We start from the raw sequence: 19,358 nt of genomic DNA, 5'->3' as shown, positions 1-19,358 counted from the left end.
TCCTTCTGAAAAGACTTTGGCATTAGTCATATCCTCCTAGCCTGGTTCACCTCATATCTCTCAGATTGCACTCATTTCATTCAACTTAAATTTCACTTTTTAGGTTCATTTTCTGTTTCTGCTGGTGTGCCACAGGGTTCAGTATTAGGGCCTTTTCTATTAATTTTTTACATGCTTCCACTTGGTTACATACTCAGAAATGTAATATTAAGTTTCACTGTCATGCTGATGACACTCAGCTGTATATTTCTTCCTTCTAGCCGCTCTGCACCGCGGCACTGGAATTCCCTTCCTCCTGATATCAGGAAAACTGGCTCTCTCTTCTCATTCAAGTCAAAACTCATCTGTTCAAACTGGCTAACTCTCTTTAAACATTGATTCCAATCAATGACACCGTTTATACTGTAATACAAACCTATCTGAAAATGTGAGGAAAGAAGTCACCAAACTGCTGACTCATATTTGTGTTTGTGCAGCAGCTTTATTAAGACAAAGTATGAAACTAATGTACAGAGCAGCATCACCTCATCACGTTAAATATGAAGGCCACTGGCTATGAATGTCTCAGTGAGTTTGAGCTGGCGATGAACAGATGAATGAGTGCTGAGTTTCTGCAGAGCAGCTCGTGGAGATCCAGCTTCTCGGGTTTTGAACCAGCACGCAGTTGGAGTCGTTCTCGGGCTCACCGGGGCTCACTGGCGCCCCCCTCAGTCTGGAGGAAGACAGCGAGCGACTGTCAGCCCACGATGAGCGTCCTGGACCTCCAGACAGACCTGAGGAGCAGACAGAGGAGCCGTCAGTCTGGAAGCAAAGCCTGACACGCACCAGGCCTCAGGATACAACATTTCATCCACTGGAGCTCCAAATCAGAGTCACTGAAACAAAAACCTTTCATCGTCATCAGAATCAGCCCGAAAACTCATGAATAAAGAAAATCTGCTCAGGTTTGCCAGCTTAAAAGTTTCCAAAGAGTTCAAAGCATCAAAAGATGGCAGATTCAAGAGTGATCCAGAGGGCCACACCGACACCACAAAGCTTCCTTTGTGTTCAGGTGTGTGAGAACAAACTCGGCACCTGTGTGAAAATGATCCTGCAGTTTGCCTGCAGCACAGCCTCCTGCCAGGTAACAATGACAGCTTGATCGCTCTGAGAACAGAGTTTTAAAAAAGACAATGGCTTTGCTTTCTTTGCCACATATTCAAAGTGATGCCCCAAACTCTAAATTTCTGAAAACAGAACTTTGCTCGTTTATTCCTCCTACGTCAGCATCACCTTTGATTCTCTCTGAACCTGCAGGTCCAGCGAGGTGTTACTAAGAGCCCAAAGTGAAAATCTGTGAGGGACCAGATTCAGCCTGCGTACAGTTTCACATATCTGTGCTACATCCTAAAAACACAGTGAAATAAAATCTGTTTCCCAGTCAAACTGCAGAGGCCTGCTGGGGTTTGTTCAGACTTTCAGTTCTTTAAATGTGGATAAAAGTCAACATGACCCAAAAGCCAAGAAACATCAGGAAACAGCTAAATTAACTATTAATTAACTTGATTAATTACTGGTTATCATTATTGAGGAAACACCCACCGATCCAAAATGGCTTCTTCCCTGCAAACCTCCACAACCAGCTCACATCTCTCCTGGAGTGCACGTCGGTCAGGCTGCTGTTAAACCTGCCAGAGGAGAGGAGAGCAAAGGTCAAAGGTCACATCAGAGAGCAGGTTCTTCACTGATTAATATTTCTGTCCTGCTCATACGTGCAGCACAGAGGTGCATGACCTCAGGCTGGCTCAGCATCGTTGCCTTAATTAAATGAAGCACAGTTTTCAAATGCTCATGAAGTTAAAATAAAAATCAAACAGTCACTGCGATGGTTCAAAATCTTTTTCTTGCTTTGCAGCTGCAGGCTGTTCGCCACGCACAGCTGGAAGAAACTCTGTGAGGACCTCCTTTAAACCGTCAGATGTGTTACAGCGAGACTCATGGTCATGTTTTAAACATGTCAAGGATATCAGTGATGATTCTGACTTGTGTCACATCTCAGCTGAGTGACCAAATCTGAAACCAAAGATCAATCAGCAAACCGGAAACAGAACGGAAACAGAGTCAGAGGAGAAAGCGGCTTCTTTACAGCAGCGAGCAGGTTCTGTCGGCGCTGGCCCAGCTCGCCACGGACGGGCTGAGGATGTAACATCGTCTCCTGTGGTGCGTCCAGCCATCAGGACACGAGCTGCTCACAGACTTCCCCACCTGAACACACACAGATAGCCAGAGGTCAAAGGTTACTCCGGTGTGTGTGTGTGTGTGTGTGTGTGTGTGTGTGTGTGTGTGTGTGTGTGTGTGCCTTGTGCTGGCGGAGCTCGGGTTGGTGTTTCTGAGCTTGATGAGCCATCTGAGGAGAATCTCCAACTTGGAGTTCCTGCAGGGGACGACCGTGAGCTGACCAGCTCCACTCGACATCGCCCGGTTGCAGCTCCTCGAGCCGGAGAGGAGTCAGACTGTGGAACTGGAGGAAGAAGGAGGGGAGGAGGAGAAGGAGGAAGAGACATTAACACAGTGAGCTTCAGTCGGTCATTGGATAAACTGGCTGAGTGTCTTACCGTCCAAACCTTCTCCTGCTCGTCCTCAGGCCTCCTCTGTGCAGACAGACGGACCTGAACAACAACACAAAGTTCAGAATTTACAGAAAGACACACTCACACAAACACACACAGACGAGAAAATGGATCACAAATCTGTGAACAGATATTGTTTGAGAGCGCAGGCGGTGCCCATCTGAGCCCAACTTCCTGTTCGCTGATTTGTTACGATCGTGTGACAATTGTTCACTCTGACTGTTTAAAGTTTAAAGAACTCAGAATCATGTTCTGTCTGTGTCTCACCGTGCTCCCAGTGTTCCCAGTACTGCTTCCAGTGTGCTGCTGAATGTTTAGGTGGCTGCTGTGGGGGGTGTAGCCATTGCTGTGGGCCTCTGGGTCTCGTGGCTCCACCTCTTTGTAGTCCAGGTGATGTCGATTCGGGACGTCTCCTCGGGGCGGGTGAGGCTGGTTCTCCCACAGCAGCTCCGCCTCTATATTGATGACCGGAACCTCCTCTTCCTCCTCTTGCTGCAGAGGATCAGGGAGCTGAGGAGGGAGAGGGGGAGGAGTAGGAGGAGGAGGAAGGGGGCGCTGATCATCTTCTACCCACAGGTCGTCTGGGTCACAGCTTCCTGAGACACAGAAGCAATCCTTTAACGTTCAGTCGAATCTAAGACTGACCAGCGGCTTAAAGTCCTAACTGTGATGGTGTGAGGATGGTTTGATGGAGCAGCAGTTTTCATTTTAAATCGACTGGAATCATTTTTAAATCCCACTCACAGACAATTTATTGTATTTATTTCTCAGTTTGTAGAGTTAAACTCATTCATTCATTGGACTCATTGATCAGATCGATCATGTCACCTCGGTGGGGGTCGATGATCTCCACGGTGGCCGAGCTCCTTGGTCCCAGGACGGCGTTCTGGGGGTTTCTCAGCGTGACCGTGAAGCTCTCGTGGTTTTCTTCCAGGCCGTCGTCAATCAGGTAAATGTTCCAGGTTTTCACCTTCACACCTGAAGCACAACAAAAAACAGCTGTTAGACAGGGACTGCACGCTGCGCCACAACAGGTCACATGATGAGGCGGTGAAAGTCCAAGCGGCGGTCAGACCTGGATCGAACTGGATGAGACTCGCAGTGCTGTGAGTGAAATCTCTGCCAGCTTTGGCTGATCCTTCGTCCACCTGAAGAAGAAGACGTCAGGATTTTAGTCCAAAACAAACCGAGCTACAGCTTCCTGCTCGTTACACGTCGGCTTCACTCGATTCTCAGCTGTTTTTAATCTAACTCAGAGTTTGTAAAAGCTGGAGTCTTTCGCAGGTTTACCACAGCGGCTTGAAAACTGAGAAACGCTCAGGAAGACATCTGAGAGTCTGCGATTGCACTCAGACTTAAAACAGAATCTGAGCAGACAAAGTGGTTAGGAACTTCCAGTTTTATATATTATAAACCAGGAGGTGGGTGAGGCGTGACCTGGATGGCGACGTAGGCAGGGTCAGCGCTCCTCCCGTTGCGCTGCACGCGGATCTGAAGTATCCCGGCCGTCTCACAGGTTCTGTAGCAGGTCGCCGACAGCTCCACTCGAGACCAGGACAGCTCCAGCCTGCAGGAAAAAGAAGAGGCTGTTAGAGTCAGACAGCACCCCCACCTGACCGAAGGTTTCATTTATGTTCACAGAGTAACCACGAGCAGACAGACAGGATGTGATGTAACGTACGTCTGAGGCTCTATCTGGAACTTTATCTCACATCATGTGTTCTCTAATTTAGGCGGCCTTAACTTCCTACTGCTCTGCAATTACAGTATTCCAAAAATACCACTGAAACTTTCTCACTTTCATCAACAAATTCTTTTGGCATGGGCGCTGATTTACAAACACAATTTCTCTCCACAAAACTGTTTTATTTGGAATAACTGCAATATTATTTATAAAAATAAAACTCTTTTTTTAAATAACTGGTTTAGTAATGGAATAATCTTGGTTAGTCAGTTATTTAGAGAAGATGGACTCTTTTATAATTACTCTGAGTTCCTCAGGAGATACAATGTACCGATAACGCCTAAAGAATTCTCAATAGTGTTCGATGCCATCCCATCTGGTCTGTCCATGTTACACAGATGCTCCCACAGTGCTCCACTACAGGTCACTCCCCCGGATGTGTTACATTCTTCTCTTGGCAATGTTTGCTTTTCCTCTCATAAGTCTATAAATACCAAAATAAGATCTCTCTTTCAGGATGCAATGGTCTCTGTTCCATCAGCCATATTTTATTGGGCCAATTTTGTAACAGATATTGAATGGAAAAAAGTTTGGACTTTACCACAAAGGGTTTTCTTGACAAACAAAATTAAAGAGATTTCTTTTAAGTTGATTCATAAGTTTTACCCTACCAAACAATATTTGTCCAAATTTATGGCTGAAATAAATGTAAATTGTACCTTCTGTCAAGAGCAACCTGAAACAGTTTCTCATCTGTTTTGGTCATGTAAATTTACGTGTAAATTCTGGAAGGATTTCCACAAGTTTATTACTGACTTTGTTCTCCCTAATCTTCAACTGTACTATAAGGATGTTATCTTTGGCTATTATAATTTTAAAGACAAGGACAATGATGCTTTCTTTTTTTATAAATTTGGTTTTATTTTTGGCAAAATTTCATATACACAAAATCAAAGTCCTCGGCAGAAAGCCTGAACTTCTTGTATTAAAAATGGAACTTGCACAATATATAAGGACAATCTCCTCATCAAAAAACACGAAGGCTCTCAAGACTGTTAACATCTGTAACCGATTGAAACTGCTAACTTGATTTTGGCTCTTGCAAACTTTTGTTTATTTTTGTTCCCCTTAATTTATTTTATTTTTTGTACTCACTTTTGTCTCACTGTCTTTGTCACTCTTTCTGTTCCTCATTGTACTACCACAATGTTATCTTTTATGTGATCCCTGTTTTACCTGACTGTATGTCTATAATGTGATAAATAAAGTTAAAAAAAAAAAAAAAAAAAACGTACGTCTGAGGCAACGCGCTGTTTCCTGCCGGATCTCTGAGGACAAACAGGAAGCTGTCAGACGTCACTTCCACGTCAGCGGGGAGGACGAACATCACGGCTCGCCGATCCACGTCACGCTGCGTGAAACGACCTTTGATGTACGACCCTGATGGAGCGAGAGAAGGAAGAGGAAGAGAAGGAAGGCTTTTAATCTGACTGCACGTGAGCCCTGCACAGGTGAGCCTGTGTAAGCAACCATCAGTTTCCTCGCACACCTGTGGCGGCGTTCTCCAGGTATCCTAAGAGTGGAGGTCTGCTGATGGAGAACTCGAGCTCCTCTGTGGGGCTGTCAGGGTCTGAGGCCTGCAGCTCTCTGCTGGTGATGAAGATTCCGTAACGGCCGCCGCCCAGATCCACCACGGTGCTGGGACTCCCCCTGGTGGTCAGAGTGGGAGGCGTCCGGTCGACCCAATCCACCTGAACACAGCAGGAAGTTAAATCAGTAACACAGAAACAGCGAGCACTTCAGGGGGACGAAGATCAGAGGAAACTGAGCAGCAGGAATCGAAAAGAAACCAAACGAGTCAAACACACGCAAAAAACTTTTTTATTTTCTTTAGGAAAACACTTCGTTTGTGCATCCGTCATCAACTCATCATCTCACTTCAAGACCTGAATGAACAGTTTAACAAACAGTGTTTTCTGGAACGTGTCTTCAGACGAAGTTCAGAGGAGAGGATGAGGATGATTTGTCGGTCATGCAGAGATAACAGTCGGGCTTCAGTCAGGCTTACGGCTTCCCAAGAAAGCGTCGCTCTTTTAGCACTTTACAGAAACTCAAATCTGTGGAAGCGACAGATTCAAAGGTGATGGAGGAAGTGACATCAGAAACAGCAGCATGTGACATCACATGTTGGCGGAGCTTCAGGTCATCCTTTGTCATCCTGATTTAAGATCTGAGCAGAGGCGGTCGGTGGAAGGCGCTTTTACGCTGCTGTTGTCATCAAACTGAGCACAAATCATCTCCCCCTCGTTCTCTCAGTGCCTCCTTTTCCTGAAAAGGCCTGCTGCACTTCATCTCAGGATTTTTATGTTCTGGATATTTCAGAGAACTTTGTGCAGAAGCAGCAGAAACTGATCAGTGTGTGTTATTTTACCCGTCTCTCTCTCTCTCTGCCTGCAGTTCAGGTGCCTGACCACCAGGTGTCACCGATGTCCTATGTATGAGTCTGTTCATGGATGATTCTGCTGACACTGATGAAGCTTATGCCATCCTCTGACTTCAGCTCTTTTTTGGTGTGTGTAATTCATTTTCAGAGCAGGAACAGAACATCTGAATAAGACAAGGTCCTTTAATATCTCAGTGATCTGCAGCTTTTTCGGTTTCTAATATTTTAAAGAACAGAGGAAGGAGCCCAGTTTCATTCATCCGGGTCGTATCTGTTATGTCCAAACACAAACAGACATAAAATCTATGTCATCATCAGGTCAGAGATTTGTGCTGCAGGCATGAGCTGCTCCTCTGTGAGGGGATCCTCTGCTCTGCTGCTTTTCATGGATGCTCCCTGCTCTAATGGCTTCACACACACACACACACACACACACACACACACACACACACACACACACACACACACACACACACACACATTTCACTGATATCCTTCTCACACACAAACTATTCGATGTTTGGTCCAATCACAGGTGGCCTCCAGAGGCTCAAGGCAATGGTGTTAGCCACCTGGCTGCCCGTCAGCAGGTAACCTGTGGGGAGGAATCCAACTCTGGGTCAAAATCAGGCTTTTAGTGGAAACCTGGAACTGGTTCCAGATCAGGACCAGCACCTCCTGTGTTTGGTCCATTTTCACTGCTGGAAGTTGCTGGTTTGAAGCCGTGTGCAGAGGTCCAGATCGTTGTTTTTTGGGCTCCGTCTGACCTGCTTTAGTTATTATTAAAATTTCGCGTTTCTGCTGTGAGATGAATAGAGTAATTCTACCTGTGGATTGAGCCACACTGACCTCTGACCCTGCAGTCAGTGTTTGGTTCTGCTGGAGTTTTCTGCCTGATTAAATTGAGTTTTTCCTTCCCACTGTCCCCCGGTCACAGGGGTCACGTGGTTGTTGAGGTTTACTTTGTATTATTGTAGAATCTTTACCTTATCAAAAAACCGCCTTGAGGTGACTGTTGATGTGATTTTTGGTTATATAAGTAAAACTGAACTGAAATGTTCAGACTTCCTGTGTTGTGTTACTTCCTGTTACTTCCTCTGAGTTGTGTTTTGCGTTCGTGGCTCACCTGTATGTCAAACACAGCAGGCTCCTCCCTCAGCTGCCCAAACTCCAGGTAGCCCCTGTTGTGTCCGTCGCTCGGCATAAAGTAGAACCCGTCGATCTTCGCAGGGCTGCTCGGGTCGTGTTGGTAAGTCAGGTGGAGGTCGTCCACGTTCGTCTGGGAGAACCGGGGCGGCGAGGGTAGCGGCGTGCCTCTCAGCAGCAGCTTCCCGTGCTGCGGCAGCTGCGTGATGACGTATCCCAGGTTGGCGGTGGTAGTGTCGGGGTCGGTGAGCTGCAGCTGGTCCGAAGTGATGGTCACTGTGGAGCCATCCTGCAGCCGGAGGCCAACGTTGCGGCTGAGGGTGGGCGGGATGCGGTCACCATGCTCGATGGTGAAGTGGAGGGTGGAGCTGCGAGACGAGTCACCGTTTGTAACAACAAAACTGAGGAGAGAAGAGTGGAAGCAGTTAGAAACTGATCTGATATTTAGCTTCAACTCAGTTCTGCAGTGCCTCCCGATGGGAGAACATGTTATACAGGACATTGTCCTCAGGTTGAGGCAGTGTCCCCCAAACCAGTGTGTGTCTGTGTGTATGTGTTTTGTCCTCTCTGCTCTTTGCCAACACAATCTGCCTCTCAGCCCTGCAGCTGACAAACTGCCCCAGGCCTACACACACACAGTCCTGGTGTAACATCTGGCTGCAGCAGCGTCCACGTTTGCCCAGGGACGGCCGTGCTCTGGTGCCAACGTTGTTGTTATTTTTCTAATAATACACATTCATCATCTGCTGTCACCACACACACACACACACACACACACACACACACACACACACACGTGTGCACCTGAGTCCTAACCCACATCATCAGTTAAAGGTAAATCCAGCCACAGCTCAAACTCAGACTCTAAAAGAGGGTGTCAAACATGTGGCCCGGGGGCCAAATCCGGCCTTCCAGAGGGTCCTAAGCAGCCAGCGTTAATGTTGAAGAATAAAAGATTTTCACATCATTACTAGTTTTTGATTGAGGTTAAATATTTGTGTTGTTCCATGACAGAGACACACTAACTAACTGAGACACGATGTTCAAACTGGTTTTTCTTCATCTTCTGACTCGTCGGGCTGTTCGTGATTTTAGCTTCGTGACCTTATTTTGATGTTTTCAGAAGTTAAAAAGGGGACATTTCCTCCTCCTTGAATATATAACTGTAGTGGTCTGAACTACATGAGACTGAGTTTGTCTGTGCCTTCTAAAGCTGACAGGCTTACGCTGATGAAAGCTGTTTCACCCCGATTCTGATTCCAGATCTGATTCCGATACTAGGAACGTGATCAGAATTAAAGGAAATCCAGTGTAGTTGAAGCCTAAACTCTAACTGTAAACCTCGCAAGATAAGAAATACTTCCTCTCAAAAGTCTGGAAATTACTGTCCCCCAGCAGCCAATCAAAAAGAAAATACACAAAATGAAAACATCAATAAATTAAAGTCATTTGTATAGCTCTAACATGAATGCAGGTGCTGAGGTGTGAGGTAGTAAAGAAAGTGTTCAATTATCAGTTATCCACATTCATGCACCACAGCTACAACCACTGGAGTCAGCTGATGGAGGAATCTAATCAGCGAAAGCAGTTATTAATTCCCGCAGCTTATCACAGGTTTTATTTCGTTCAATTGATGTTTGATGATAAATGATGACCTCACTCGCTATCGGTTCTACACAGCCACAACTTAAACAGACATAATCAGCTGGAGCTCCACAGGAAACACAGCACACTCTTTCACTATGCAGATGACACCCAACTTTCTGTGTGAAGCCAGATAACACACACCAACTACTTAAACTGCAGGGATGTCTTAAAGACAAAGACCTGGATGACCTCTAATTTTCTGCTTCTAAATTCACATAAAACCGAGGTTATTGTACTCAAACCTAAAATCTTACAAATATGGTATCTAACCAGATACTTACTCCAGTAACACCAGACCAGCATGTCATTCAGTGCACATATTAAACAAATATGTAGGACAAATGGAAGAACATTTGTGCAGGATCTCTAAAATTAGAAACACCCTGTCTCAGAGTGATGCAGAAGAACTAGTTCATGTATTTATTATTTCCAGGCTGGACTACTGTAATTCATTATAATTCAGCTGCTCTGGAAGCCGTCAGAGTGTGGCTCTCTCTCTCAGTCTTGGCTGTGATCTGATGGGTGTTCTGGAGCCAGATAGCCAGCCGGCTGGGGCAGCAGAGGTCTGGGTGACAAACCCGGGGTCTGCACACACCAGCATGCTCCCCTCCTCCTCCTCAAAACCCTAACCGCTGCCAAATTGGCTGGAAAAGCAGATAAACATACTGCAGCAGGGAAAGCCTCTCGTCTCCTGATGCTGAGCCTTTTTTCCTCTCGTCTCCGTGCCCAGTTTTCTTTTGTTGGCCAAATGTTGTGTGTGATAGTTTTGTGTGTGTGTGTGTTGGGGGGGGGGGGCAGAGAATTCCTCCTCAGCCTTTTATTCATCATCACAAACATCCATTTTATTCTGTCATTGTGACTTGTATCTGGACACAAAGTGATTTAAGGACTAAAATATTCTTCTTGACAATTAGATTTCTTATTTAACAACAACAAGGTTTTAAAACTTCATAAGACCTTAACCACTCTGAAAGCATCACTTTTATTTTGAAAATTCACTGTGTTTAATAGTTGCCATCTGACATATGCAGGTTGGTCAGGTTCCTGTTGGTCCTCAATATCACTCAACCTCCTCCTCGTTCTGTTTTGGAAGCTTCTTCTAACCAGAACCTGCAGCAGGAGGACCGTTTGTGAGCAGAACCAGAGCTACCACCTGCAGAACTCAATTCAATTTTATTTATATAACGCCAAATCACAACAGCAGTCACCTCAAGGCACTTTATATTGTAAGGTAGACTCTACCCACCCTGCATTCAAAGACAAAAACACAACAATCATATGACCCCCTATGAGCAAGCACTTTGGCGACAGTGGGAAGGAAAAACTCCCTTTTAACAGGAAGAAACCTCCGGCAGAACCAGGCTCAGGGAAAAGCGGCCATCTCAAGTTGAGATTCAGTGTTTCGACACAGTGACGGAGTTTCAGCAAGCATCTTAAATCTTTAATGCACGGTCAGAAAAGAACCTCCAGGAAGTGTCCTTAAATCAAGGAATTGGTCCGGAGAACACTAGCAGATGACCTCGGAGGGCAGGTGGGGTAAACTTAAATATACTAAAGAACACACCGTGTGTAACACACAAACACACAGCAACGGTTTGAAAGCTGACAGATTGCACTGTAATGGTTCTTGGAAAAAGAGCAGAGAGAAAACCCGGAGTGTTTGTTTTTTTTTAAATCAGGCTCCGCCTTCACCTGCACAGTGGCTGTCATTAAAAGAAGCTGCTCTGAGCTCCAACTCTCACCTGAAGGAGTCAGCCTCGGCATCACGGCTGTTGTCGTGGGTGTAGCAGACTCGGTGCGCAGCCACGTCCAGCTGGGTGAAGCTGAGTAGCGGGACTCCAGGCCGGTGGACGGCGTGGACGAGGCCGTGACGCGGCGGGTCAGACACCGTGTAGACCAGCTCCTCGGGCCGGCCAGTCGAGTCTGATGCCAGCAGGATGTCAGTGTTCAGGACGACACGCTGCCCCTCCCTCAGGTGCACTGGCCTGCTCAGCACCACGATGTCCCCTGGAGGCAGTCAGAGGGAGCGTTCAGGTGTCAGAGGGGACCGAGCGATTGCCTACATAATACATGTGACAGTCAGGGCCCAAGTTCAACTTTTCAACTAAAAAGCACCCAGAGGAGGTGAGGCGGCGCCCTCCACAGCTGCTCCACCTCCCCGCCATTAATTATTCAGCAGCCGAGGAGGTCGGCCATTTCTCACCTCTCTGTTCCTCCAGGATCACAGGGCGCCAAGCCAGAAGGGCCGCAGACCCACGGCAGCGTGTTCATCCGACTGGTAAAACCGGCAGGAAGGGGGCGCGCTCAATAATGAATGAAACAGGGCCACACAGGGCCCTGTGTGTGTGTGTTTGAGTGAGTGTGTGTGTGAGTGCGAGAAAACATGAAATAAAATCATGACCTGGATAAAAGTGTTACTGCTGAATTCTCTGCATTGAAACTCTCTGTGACCTCTGACCTTTCTGCATCACGTGCACAGAGATGAAGAAGCTCTGAGCCGGAGACTCGTTGTCCAGGTCGCTGAGGGTGAAGCGGAAGCTGTCGTGACCTTTAAAGCCAGCTGCGTTGGTGGCGGCGGTGTGTTGGTACCACAGTCGGTTCATCTCCACGTCACCCTGTGTGAAGTTCTGACCCGCCGTCAGCTCGTTCCACCCCGACGTCGTCTGCGGGCGAGACGCTCGGATCAGGAAGAGACGCGGCAGGAAGACGAGTCACCTTCAACGTCTCACACCAGCCTCAGGTCACAATTTAATCAGGAGGATTTAACACCTGCACAAACACACACCTGACTTCCTGTTTCTGCCACTTCCCCTCCCATCCTTCATTCCTCTCTTCCCTTTCTCTTTCCGCTCTTATTCCCTTACTTTATTCTACCATTTGTTGTCTTCATCCTCCCTTCACTCCTCCTTTCCTTCATTTTCTCCTTTTCTAATTATTTTCCTCCTCTTGATTCCATCCTTAGTCTTTCAATCCTTCCTTCCTTCCTCTACTCCTCTCATCCTCCCTTGTTCCTTTCTTTTTCCTTCCCTTTCCTCCTTTAATTCTTCCTTCTTTCCTTCCCCCCTCCTCTTTAAACTTTTAACCTGGAAACAACTCAAACTGAAATCTTTGCTTATTATAGAAGTAAAACTCAGTAAACACACACACGCATGCACAAACACACACACACACCTTCAGCTGCAGTTTTCCAAACCGCGGAGCAACATTAAGGAAGTAGTACACCTGTTCTGGGGGCGTGTCCAGGTCCTCAGCCTCCAGAACCACACTGGAGATCACCCTGAGCTCACCTGAGTCCACCTGCAGTCCAGCATTCCTGAAACACCACAGAAGAAAATTTCTCATTACGTTTGTGGTCAAGCACATTTTTCTGTTCTCAGCATGCTCATAACTTCCATCCTGCATGGAGTTCAACTCAAACATCTGTTTAACTTAAAGTTAAACAGATGTTTGAGTGCCCCCTCCTGGCAGATCTGTGTTCAGAGTGAGACAAAAGTTCACTTAAACTTGTTTCCTGTGCAACAAAACTGCAGACAGAGAGGAGGTAATGACACTGACCCTCTAAGAGCATCTGTATGTCACAACACCAAGAGCGAACCAACATCTCTGAGGTGAAGTGCAGAGATGAAGCGCAGAGGTGGAGAACAGAAAATATTGGTCTGCTTCAGCTTCATCTTTTAGCTGCACTCTGGATGACTTTAACAAAAAATATTTCTGACTTTAAAAACATCTTGCTTTATTTTTATCATCAAACACGTTTCGCCCTACAGGACTCGAAGAAAACACGAACAGAAGCCGTTTGATGTGAGTCACGAGCAGGAGGGTGAAGGTTTGTGTGAGCAGGCTTTTCCTGTAGGATGGTGGAGATGTTGGTGGTGCTGGTGGTGGGGTCTTTTTTTGTTTTTTTGAGGTGGGGCGGTGTTGAACATCAGGAACCATCTGGCTGCTTCTTCACTCGGAAGTAAAATCCACGCAGGAGTGAAGCTGCCACGTCCATCCTGCAGGAAACGGGAAAACAAGGCGGCCGGCATCTGCCAAGTCTCTGTGTTATTTCTGCCTCGGCGGCCTTTACAGCACCAGCTCAGCCTCCGCCAGCAACCTCCACCCCCACCAACACAGCTGATCTGGGGACGGCGCAGGGGAGGGGGTGAGGGACAGTGGGTGGGAGCCCAGTCAAGGATGCAAATTCACAATCAGTGGAATGAAAACACTAAGGATGGGGGAGGAGGGGGTCACAGGTCACACGCACCTACCACCCCCTCCCCAAATGCTCTGGATTACACAGCAGCTGCAGACAGATGTTAAACCAGACGTCTGCTGACAGTTCAGGACTTAAACGAATATCCGAACACCCAAACAACACAAAAAATTCTAAACAGCTCAAAAGGTGACGCGATCGGAGCCGGAGAGATTTCTGAATTTCAACTTTTAGGGTCCAACGCTCAGACTGCAGAGGAACAACAGAGGTACAGGTGTGAGGTGGAAACACCTGGACTGAGCATCACACATAAACTTTTATTTTTAGAGTTTTTACGCCGTATTAAGAATTTACTGCACTTGTTTCTGTAGCAGTTTGTGACAGTTAAACGGATTTTTGCTGCTCTGTTGTCACACTGTGCAGGTAATTCCCCCTCCCTGTGCAGCAGTGCCGCCTGCTGTGCGGAGGCAGAAGTTTCTTTCCATAAAGCTCAATCTAATCCAAATTATAGTAGGTCCATGTGACGAGAGGAACTAAACCCAAAACATTTCAACTCCTTCACAGCTTCTCTTTACTTCCTCCCTGAAAACCTTTAAAGAGTTTTAAATCTCCTCACATACAAGGTCTTAAATAATCAGGTCTTATCTTAATGACTTTATAGCACCATATTACCCCACTAGAGCACTGACGCCTTACTTCTTGTATTTAAGTATTTAAAAGTAGAATGAGAGGCAGGGCCTTCAGTTTTCAAGCCCCTCTTCTATGGAACCAGCTTCCAGTTTGGATTCGGGAGACAGACACTAGCTCTACTTTTAAGATCAGGCTTCAAACTTTCCTTTTTGCTAAAGCATATAGTTAGGGTTGGATCAGGTGAAGCCAAATCCTCCCATAGTTATGCTGCAACAGGTGTAGGGTGCTGGGGGATTCCCATGATGCACTGAGTGTTCCTGTGTGTTAACACACCTCTGCTGCATGTAATTAACTTTTGTCTTCTACTTGCTGACATCCGTGTTTGGTCTCAGATAAAGGAAGGCAGTCTTAGATATTTCTGTGTGACACCATGTTTCTGAGGTTTTTAGGGACAAGAACATTAACTTCATAACAACGAGAATAAATGTGTGTGACAAATTGAAAACGATGTTCAGCAAATGACACAAAACCATCAAGAAGAAAAACATTTTGCAGCAGCTGCATTTTTAATTCCTGCAGCAAAGTCACAGGAAATGTAAAACATGTTCAGCCTCCTTTCACCTGATTTTAATTTCAGACCCACAGGAAGCCAGATCCACATCAGGGTGAGCAAACACCACTCTGTCTGTGTGTGTGTGTGTGTGTGTGTGTGTGTGTGTGTGTGTGTGTGTACTTGAGCAGTCGTGGTTTCTCGTCGTTGACCAGCAGCACGGTGACCTGAACTGTTCCCTCGACTGCATGGACACCATCTGTCAGCCGCAGAGCCACGGCGTCCTTCAGGGTTTCTGTGTCATCGTGCATGTAGACGATCCTCATGCCTGCAGGAGGAAAACAGAAAATATGGAGCAGTGTGTTTCTGTGAGCATGTATTCATATCTTTGTGGGGTTAAAAAATTGGATGTTCCCACTGTCGCCAAAGTGTTTGCTCATAGGGGGTTCTCTGTATCTATTATTGTACGATCTACTGTACAATATAAAGCGCCTTTAGGCAACTGTTGTTGTGTTTTGGTGCAATATAAATAAGAATTTAATTGATGTTAACTATACTTATGGGGACTAACATCCTGGTCCCAACAAGTTTGAAGGCATTTTTTAGACTCAAAATGTGGGGTTTTTTTTTTTTTTTTTTTAATCGACATTTAGGAATCACTGTACAATACCACCAACTTCAGCAATTTGTTACTACATGTATTTCAAAATGTGATTTTAGTGACAGGGTTACAGCTGGGTTATGATTAGGTTTAGGGTTAGGCATTCATTTTGATGGTTAGGGTAAGGGCTAGGCCAGTAGCTCCCCAACTTTTTTTGGTAGGCCCCCCGTTGTTTTACAAGAAAATCTTTGCGACCCCCCCTGCCCGGCACAAACACATCCTCCAACCACACACATATTTTTTTTCAAACTCCATTGCAGTTTATTTCACTCCTCGAACCTTTTGTAAGCAATTAAACAAATAAAAATTAACTGCAATAAATTACAGGTAGCAATAAAATGAACTACTAACTCTTACACTACGTCCACATGTACACGAGTATTTTTGAAAATGCATCTTTTCCTATGCATTTGGGCCTTTCGTCCAAACGTAAACAGTGTTTTGGATCACTGAAAACTGAGATTTTGAAAAACTCCTGCCAGTGTGGAGTTTTCAAAGTCTGTTCTTGCATTTACCTGTGGACGAGGAAAACGGAGATTTAGTCACGCAACGTCAAAGGTGTGTGCCTTTTTTGGCATCACGCTGTGCGCCACGTGATGTTTACGTGAGATGCATTTCTACAATGGCGAATAGAGACAAAATACTGTTGCTGTTAATCTGACTATCTGCAGTTTTTACATAAACACACGCAGTTACTGTCCCTCCATTTAGAAAGACAAAGGCGTCAGAGTGAACTTCGGAAGTGGCTTCTACGTTCACCACAGACGCTTTCACAACCCAAATCCCGACGCCAATGTTGTCGTCAGTTTTGAATACATTTAATTTTTTTTAAATTATGTATGCTGTATGCATTTGTCCATTCCTAAGTTGTGAGTCTACATCAGGCATATTTAACAGCGCTGTGACTTATGATTATGAATCACTCAGGCTGATTTTCAGTTTATTTATTGAATAAACTCTGGCCAAGGGAGTCAGTGAGACAAAATCCAAAATACTGTCTTTAGTTATTAACATTTGAAATGATGAAGGTGTTTGAAAAGTAACACAAAATTAGCTGCCTTTCCAGAAAAACACAAAAACTTTTCAGTACTTTACTCCCAGGCGTCTAGACTTCTGATTGGCCAACATTTCTTCACAGTTAGGATTTGGCACATTCTTGACAGCGTTTAACTTCATTTTTTTTGTTTACATGTGGACGGAGATATTTTTTTCAAAACTGTACATGTGGATGGGATTTTTTTTTTTTTTTAACGAAAATGGAAAATCTCAGTTTTCAAAAATACCCGTGTACCTGTGGACGTAGCCTTAAATAACAAAAACAAACCATCTTTATGGTGTGATTATTTTACGTGGTTGTTTTTTTGTTTTTACTGTGTAAGAATATTCAACACTGCTGTCAATACAAAAAATTACTCTGTGCAAAATGGGTCTAAAAACATAAACAACTGTGGGATACTGTTTGTCTGTGATTTGGGGCCAAGGTATTCCTGCATGCACTCTCCGTGTATGCATGGGTTCTCTCTGGGTACTCCAACTTCATCCCACAGTCCAAACACATGCAGTTAGTGGGGATAGGTAAACTCTAAAGTGCCCATAAGTGTGAATAGTTGTCTGTCTCTATGTGTTAGTGACCTGTCCATTGCATACCCAGTCTCTCGCTCTAAGACAGCTGGGATTGACTCCAGCCCCTTCGCGACCCTGATTTAGATAAGCAGAAGCAAATGGATGGACCAAAAGCCTTTTATTTTTTAGATGGTTGGGAACACGGCCCTGCTGCTTACCCTCTCCGAATATGAAATAAAAAGCGATTATTGCTCTTGTTCAAAGTCATCCTGGTTCAAAGTGTTTGAATGATGATCATCTGTATAAAACACCAATAATCTAGAATGTATTCACATTTTACTGTCACACTTCCTGTTTGAGTGACTGCCTCACCTTGTCGGAGCTCCTGCAGAGTGAAAGAGGTGACAGAGAGGCTCCTGTGCAGGAGGTCAGCTCCCGCCTCCGTGCCGTGGATGCTGTTAATCAGGCTGCCGTGAGCCGGCGGCTGCACCACGGTGAAGGTGAGCAGCTCAGGTGGGGCGTCCAAGTCAAAACCATCCAGTATGGATGGAATTAGCTCCCTCATCCCACCCTCTTTTACCTGCAGAGAACAGGAGGAGTGCGCCCCCGTGAGGCTGTTGGGATCATCGCAGATTCAGTTTCAGTCAGAGAAATCGTTTTACTTTGACTCTCGTGTGAATTTTGTTTAGTCTTTATTGTTATTTTCTCTTGTTTGATGTCACAATTACAGCTTTGTCACCTCAATCGGGGGGAGGTGACAATGTTTTTAATAACCAGTCAGCTGTCTTCAAGTCATAGCTGATTGATGACCGATTACTGATCAGGTCTCAGGTGTACGTACGGTGAAGTTGGCGAGCAGCAGCGATGGTGTTTCATCATTGGTTGGTTTGATAATGATGTAGAAGGAGACGGGGGCGGAGCGATGTAGCCCGTCGCTCACACTGATGGACAGCTGGTCGACAGTTGGCTCCACCCCTTTGTGCTCCGATTGCACGTAGTTGATGAAGCCAGAGGTCAGGTGTTTGAGAGTGAAGGATTCTGGGAAAAGACAAACATTAGAGTGAGATCTGAGTTGGCTCCCCGAGGTTCTGCCCGTGCACCGCACACTGACCGACTCGCACTCCCGCGTTGCTCTTTTCGGAGCCGGGCATCGGCTGCGTGTTCTCCAGGAAGCCGTGAAGGGGAGGAGTCTCCAGGTGAAAGACGAGCTGCTCAGGGGGACTGTCTGGGTCTGACGCTCCGAGGACCCCCCCGCACAGACAGATAGAAGAGCCTTCATCCACCACCAGCATGGACTCGCCTGCGCCAGGACACAGCAACACCTTCATTCTTCATTTATCAACTATGCTGCTCGCCACACTGACTGAGCGCCTGATGGTGGATTTCAACTCCACTGCTTCCACACATGCACGCCACGCAGTAAGCACACCGTCCACCGAGATGTCCACTCGAAGCACACGGGAGCACTGGCTTATTTTCTGCCATGATGTTGAAGCCCACCTGAGCCACTAGCACAACTCTGGGCTGGACATGTTGTACACAATAGGTACAGGTGTAGATGTTGAGCTGCCAGCTCCTCATGTGTTAGCGGACGGTTCATGCAGGCGAATCTGTCCATTCTTTCACTCCCACCTCATCACACTTTACCCCAAACTGAGATCTCTCACAGCTGGAAACTAAACCTGTTTAGTTTCTAACTAAAGTTCAGGCATCGTTTAATAATCCTGTTTTTTTTATTGAGTGAAACTCAAACAGGACCAGGAGCAGAATTCCTTCCACCTGCAGCCTCCACCCCCCGTTTCCTGCAGACAGGAGCGGGTCTAAGCCTGCTGTGTTCAGTTGGAGTATGAACACTGTGGGCGGATGTGAGTGGATGGGTGTGAGCATTAATGAGGGACAGTCCTGGATCTGGCTGATAAACCAACGTCGTCCTAAAACAGGAACACGTGGATGTGAGGCTCGCTCCACTAAGGCTCTTATTCTGTGTCTTTATTCACTGCTAATTAATTAGACCAAGAACCCCCCACCCAAACACCAGCACCACCACACGCGCATGCACACACACACACACACGCACCACCCCACCCTCGGCCCTGAACTGTGCGCCGGTGCCGAATGAGCAGGGAGACCCGCCGGCAGGATTACGAGTCGTCCCGCCGTCGGCAGCGCTAAGCTGATCTGGCTGCTGAGCTGCGGCTAACACGTCTCCTATTGTGAGCACGAAATGGAG

At 46.2% G+C, this 19,358-nt stretch overlaps 1 protein-coding gene across 5 annotated transcripts in view; it reads right to left on the bottom strand.

Moving 5' to 3' along the window:
- Positions 1–470: 470 nt before the first annotated feature.
- Positions 471–19,358, bottom strand: part of frem1b (Fras1 related extracellular matrix 1b) — a 41,002-nt gene continuing 22,114 nt past the window's right edge. For all 5 annotated transcript variants that reach the window (XM_085264912.1, XM_085264913.1, XM_085264911.1 and 2 more), the window contains 19 exons: positions 18,240–18,428; positions 17,970–18,166; positions 17,501–17,708; positions 15,088–15,232; positions 12,701–12,842; positions 11,988–12,192; positions 11,272–11,536; positions 7,863–8,283; positions 5,843–6,044; positions 5,589–5,733; positions 4,047–4,176; positions 3,685–3,757; positions 3,438–3,587; positions 2,877–3,205; positions 2,595–2,648; positions 2,339–2,500; positions 2,126–2,244; positions 1,582–1,667; positions 471–773 (listed from right to left, as the gene is read on the bottom strand). In XM_085264912.1, the coding sequence (XP_085121038.1) occupies positions 565–773; positions 1,582–1,667; positions 2,126–2,244; positions 2,339–2,500; positions 2,595–2,648; positions 2,877–3,205; positions 3,438–3,587; positions 3,685–3,757; positions 4,047–4,176; positions 5,589–5,733; positions 5,843–6,044; positions 7,863–8,283; positions 11,272–11,536; positions 11,988–12,192; positions 12,701–12,842; positions 15,088–15,232; positions 17,501–17,708; positions 17,970–18,166; positions 18,240–18,428 (3,431 nt within the window). In that variant the 3' untranslated portion in view covers positions 471–564. The remainder of the gene's footprint in view (positions 774–1,581; positions 1,668–2,125; positions 2,245–2,338; positions 2,501–2,594; positions 2,649–2,876; positions 3,206–3,437; positions 3,588–3,684; positions 3,758–4,046; positions 4,177–5,588; positions 5,734–5,842; positions 6,045–7,862; positions 8,284–11,271; positions 11,537–11,987; positions 12,193–12,700; positions 12,843–15,087; positions 15,233–17,500; positions 17,709–17,969; positions 18,167–18,239; positions 18,429–19,358) is intronic.

Source organism: Mchenga conophoros, linkage group LG23, assembly GCF_057382185.1.
Source record: "Mchenga conophoros isolate Kocher_MC1m ecotype Shallow Benthic linkage group LG23, M_conophoros_male_GT1.1, whole genome shotgun sequence".
Lineage (NCBI taxonomy): Eukaryota > Metazoa > Chordata > Actinopteri > Cichliformes > Cichlidae > Mchenga > Mchenga conophoros.
Note: the sequence above shows the minus strand (reverse complement) of the source record. Positions and strands in the feature narration are given on the sequence as shown.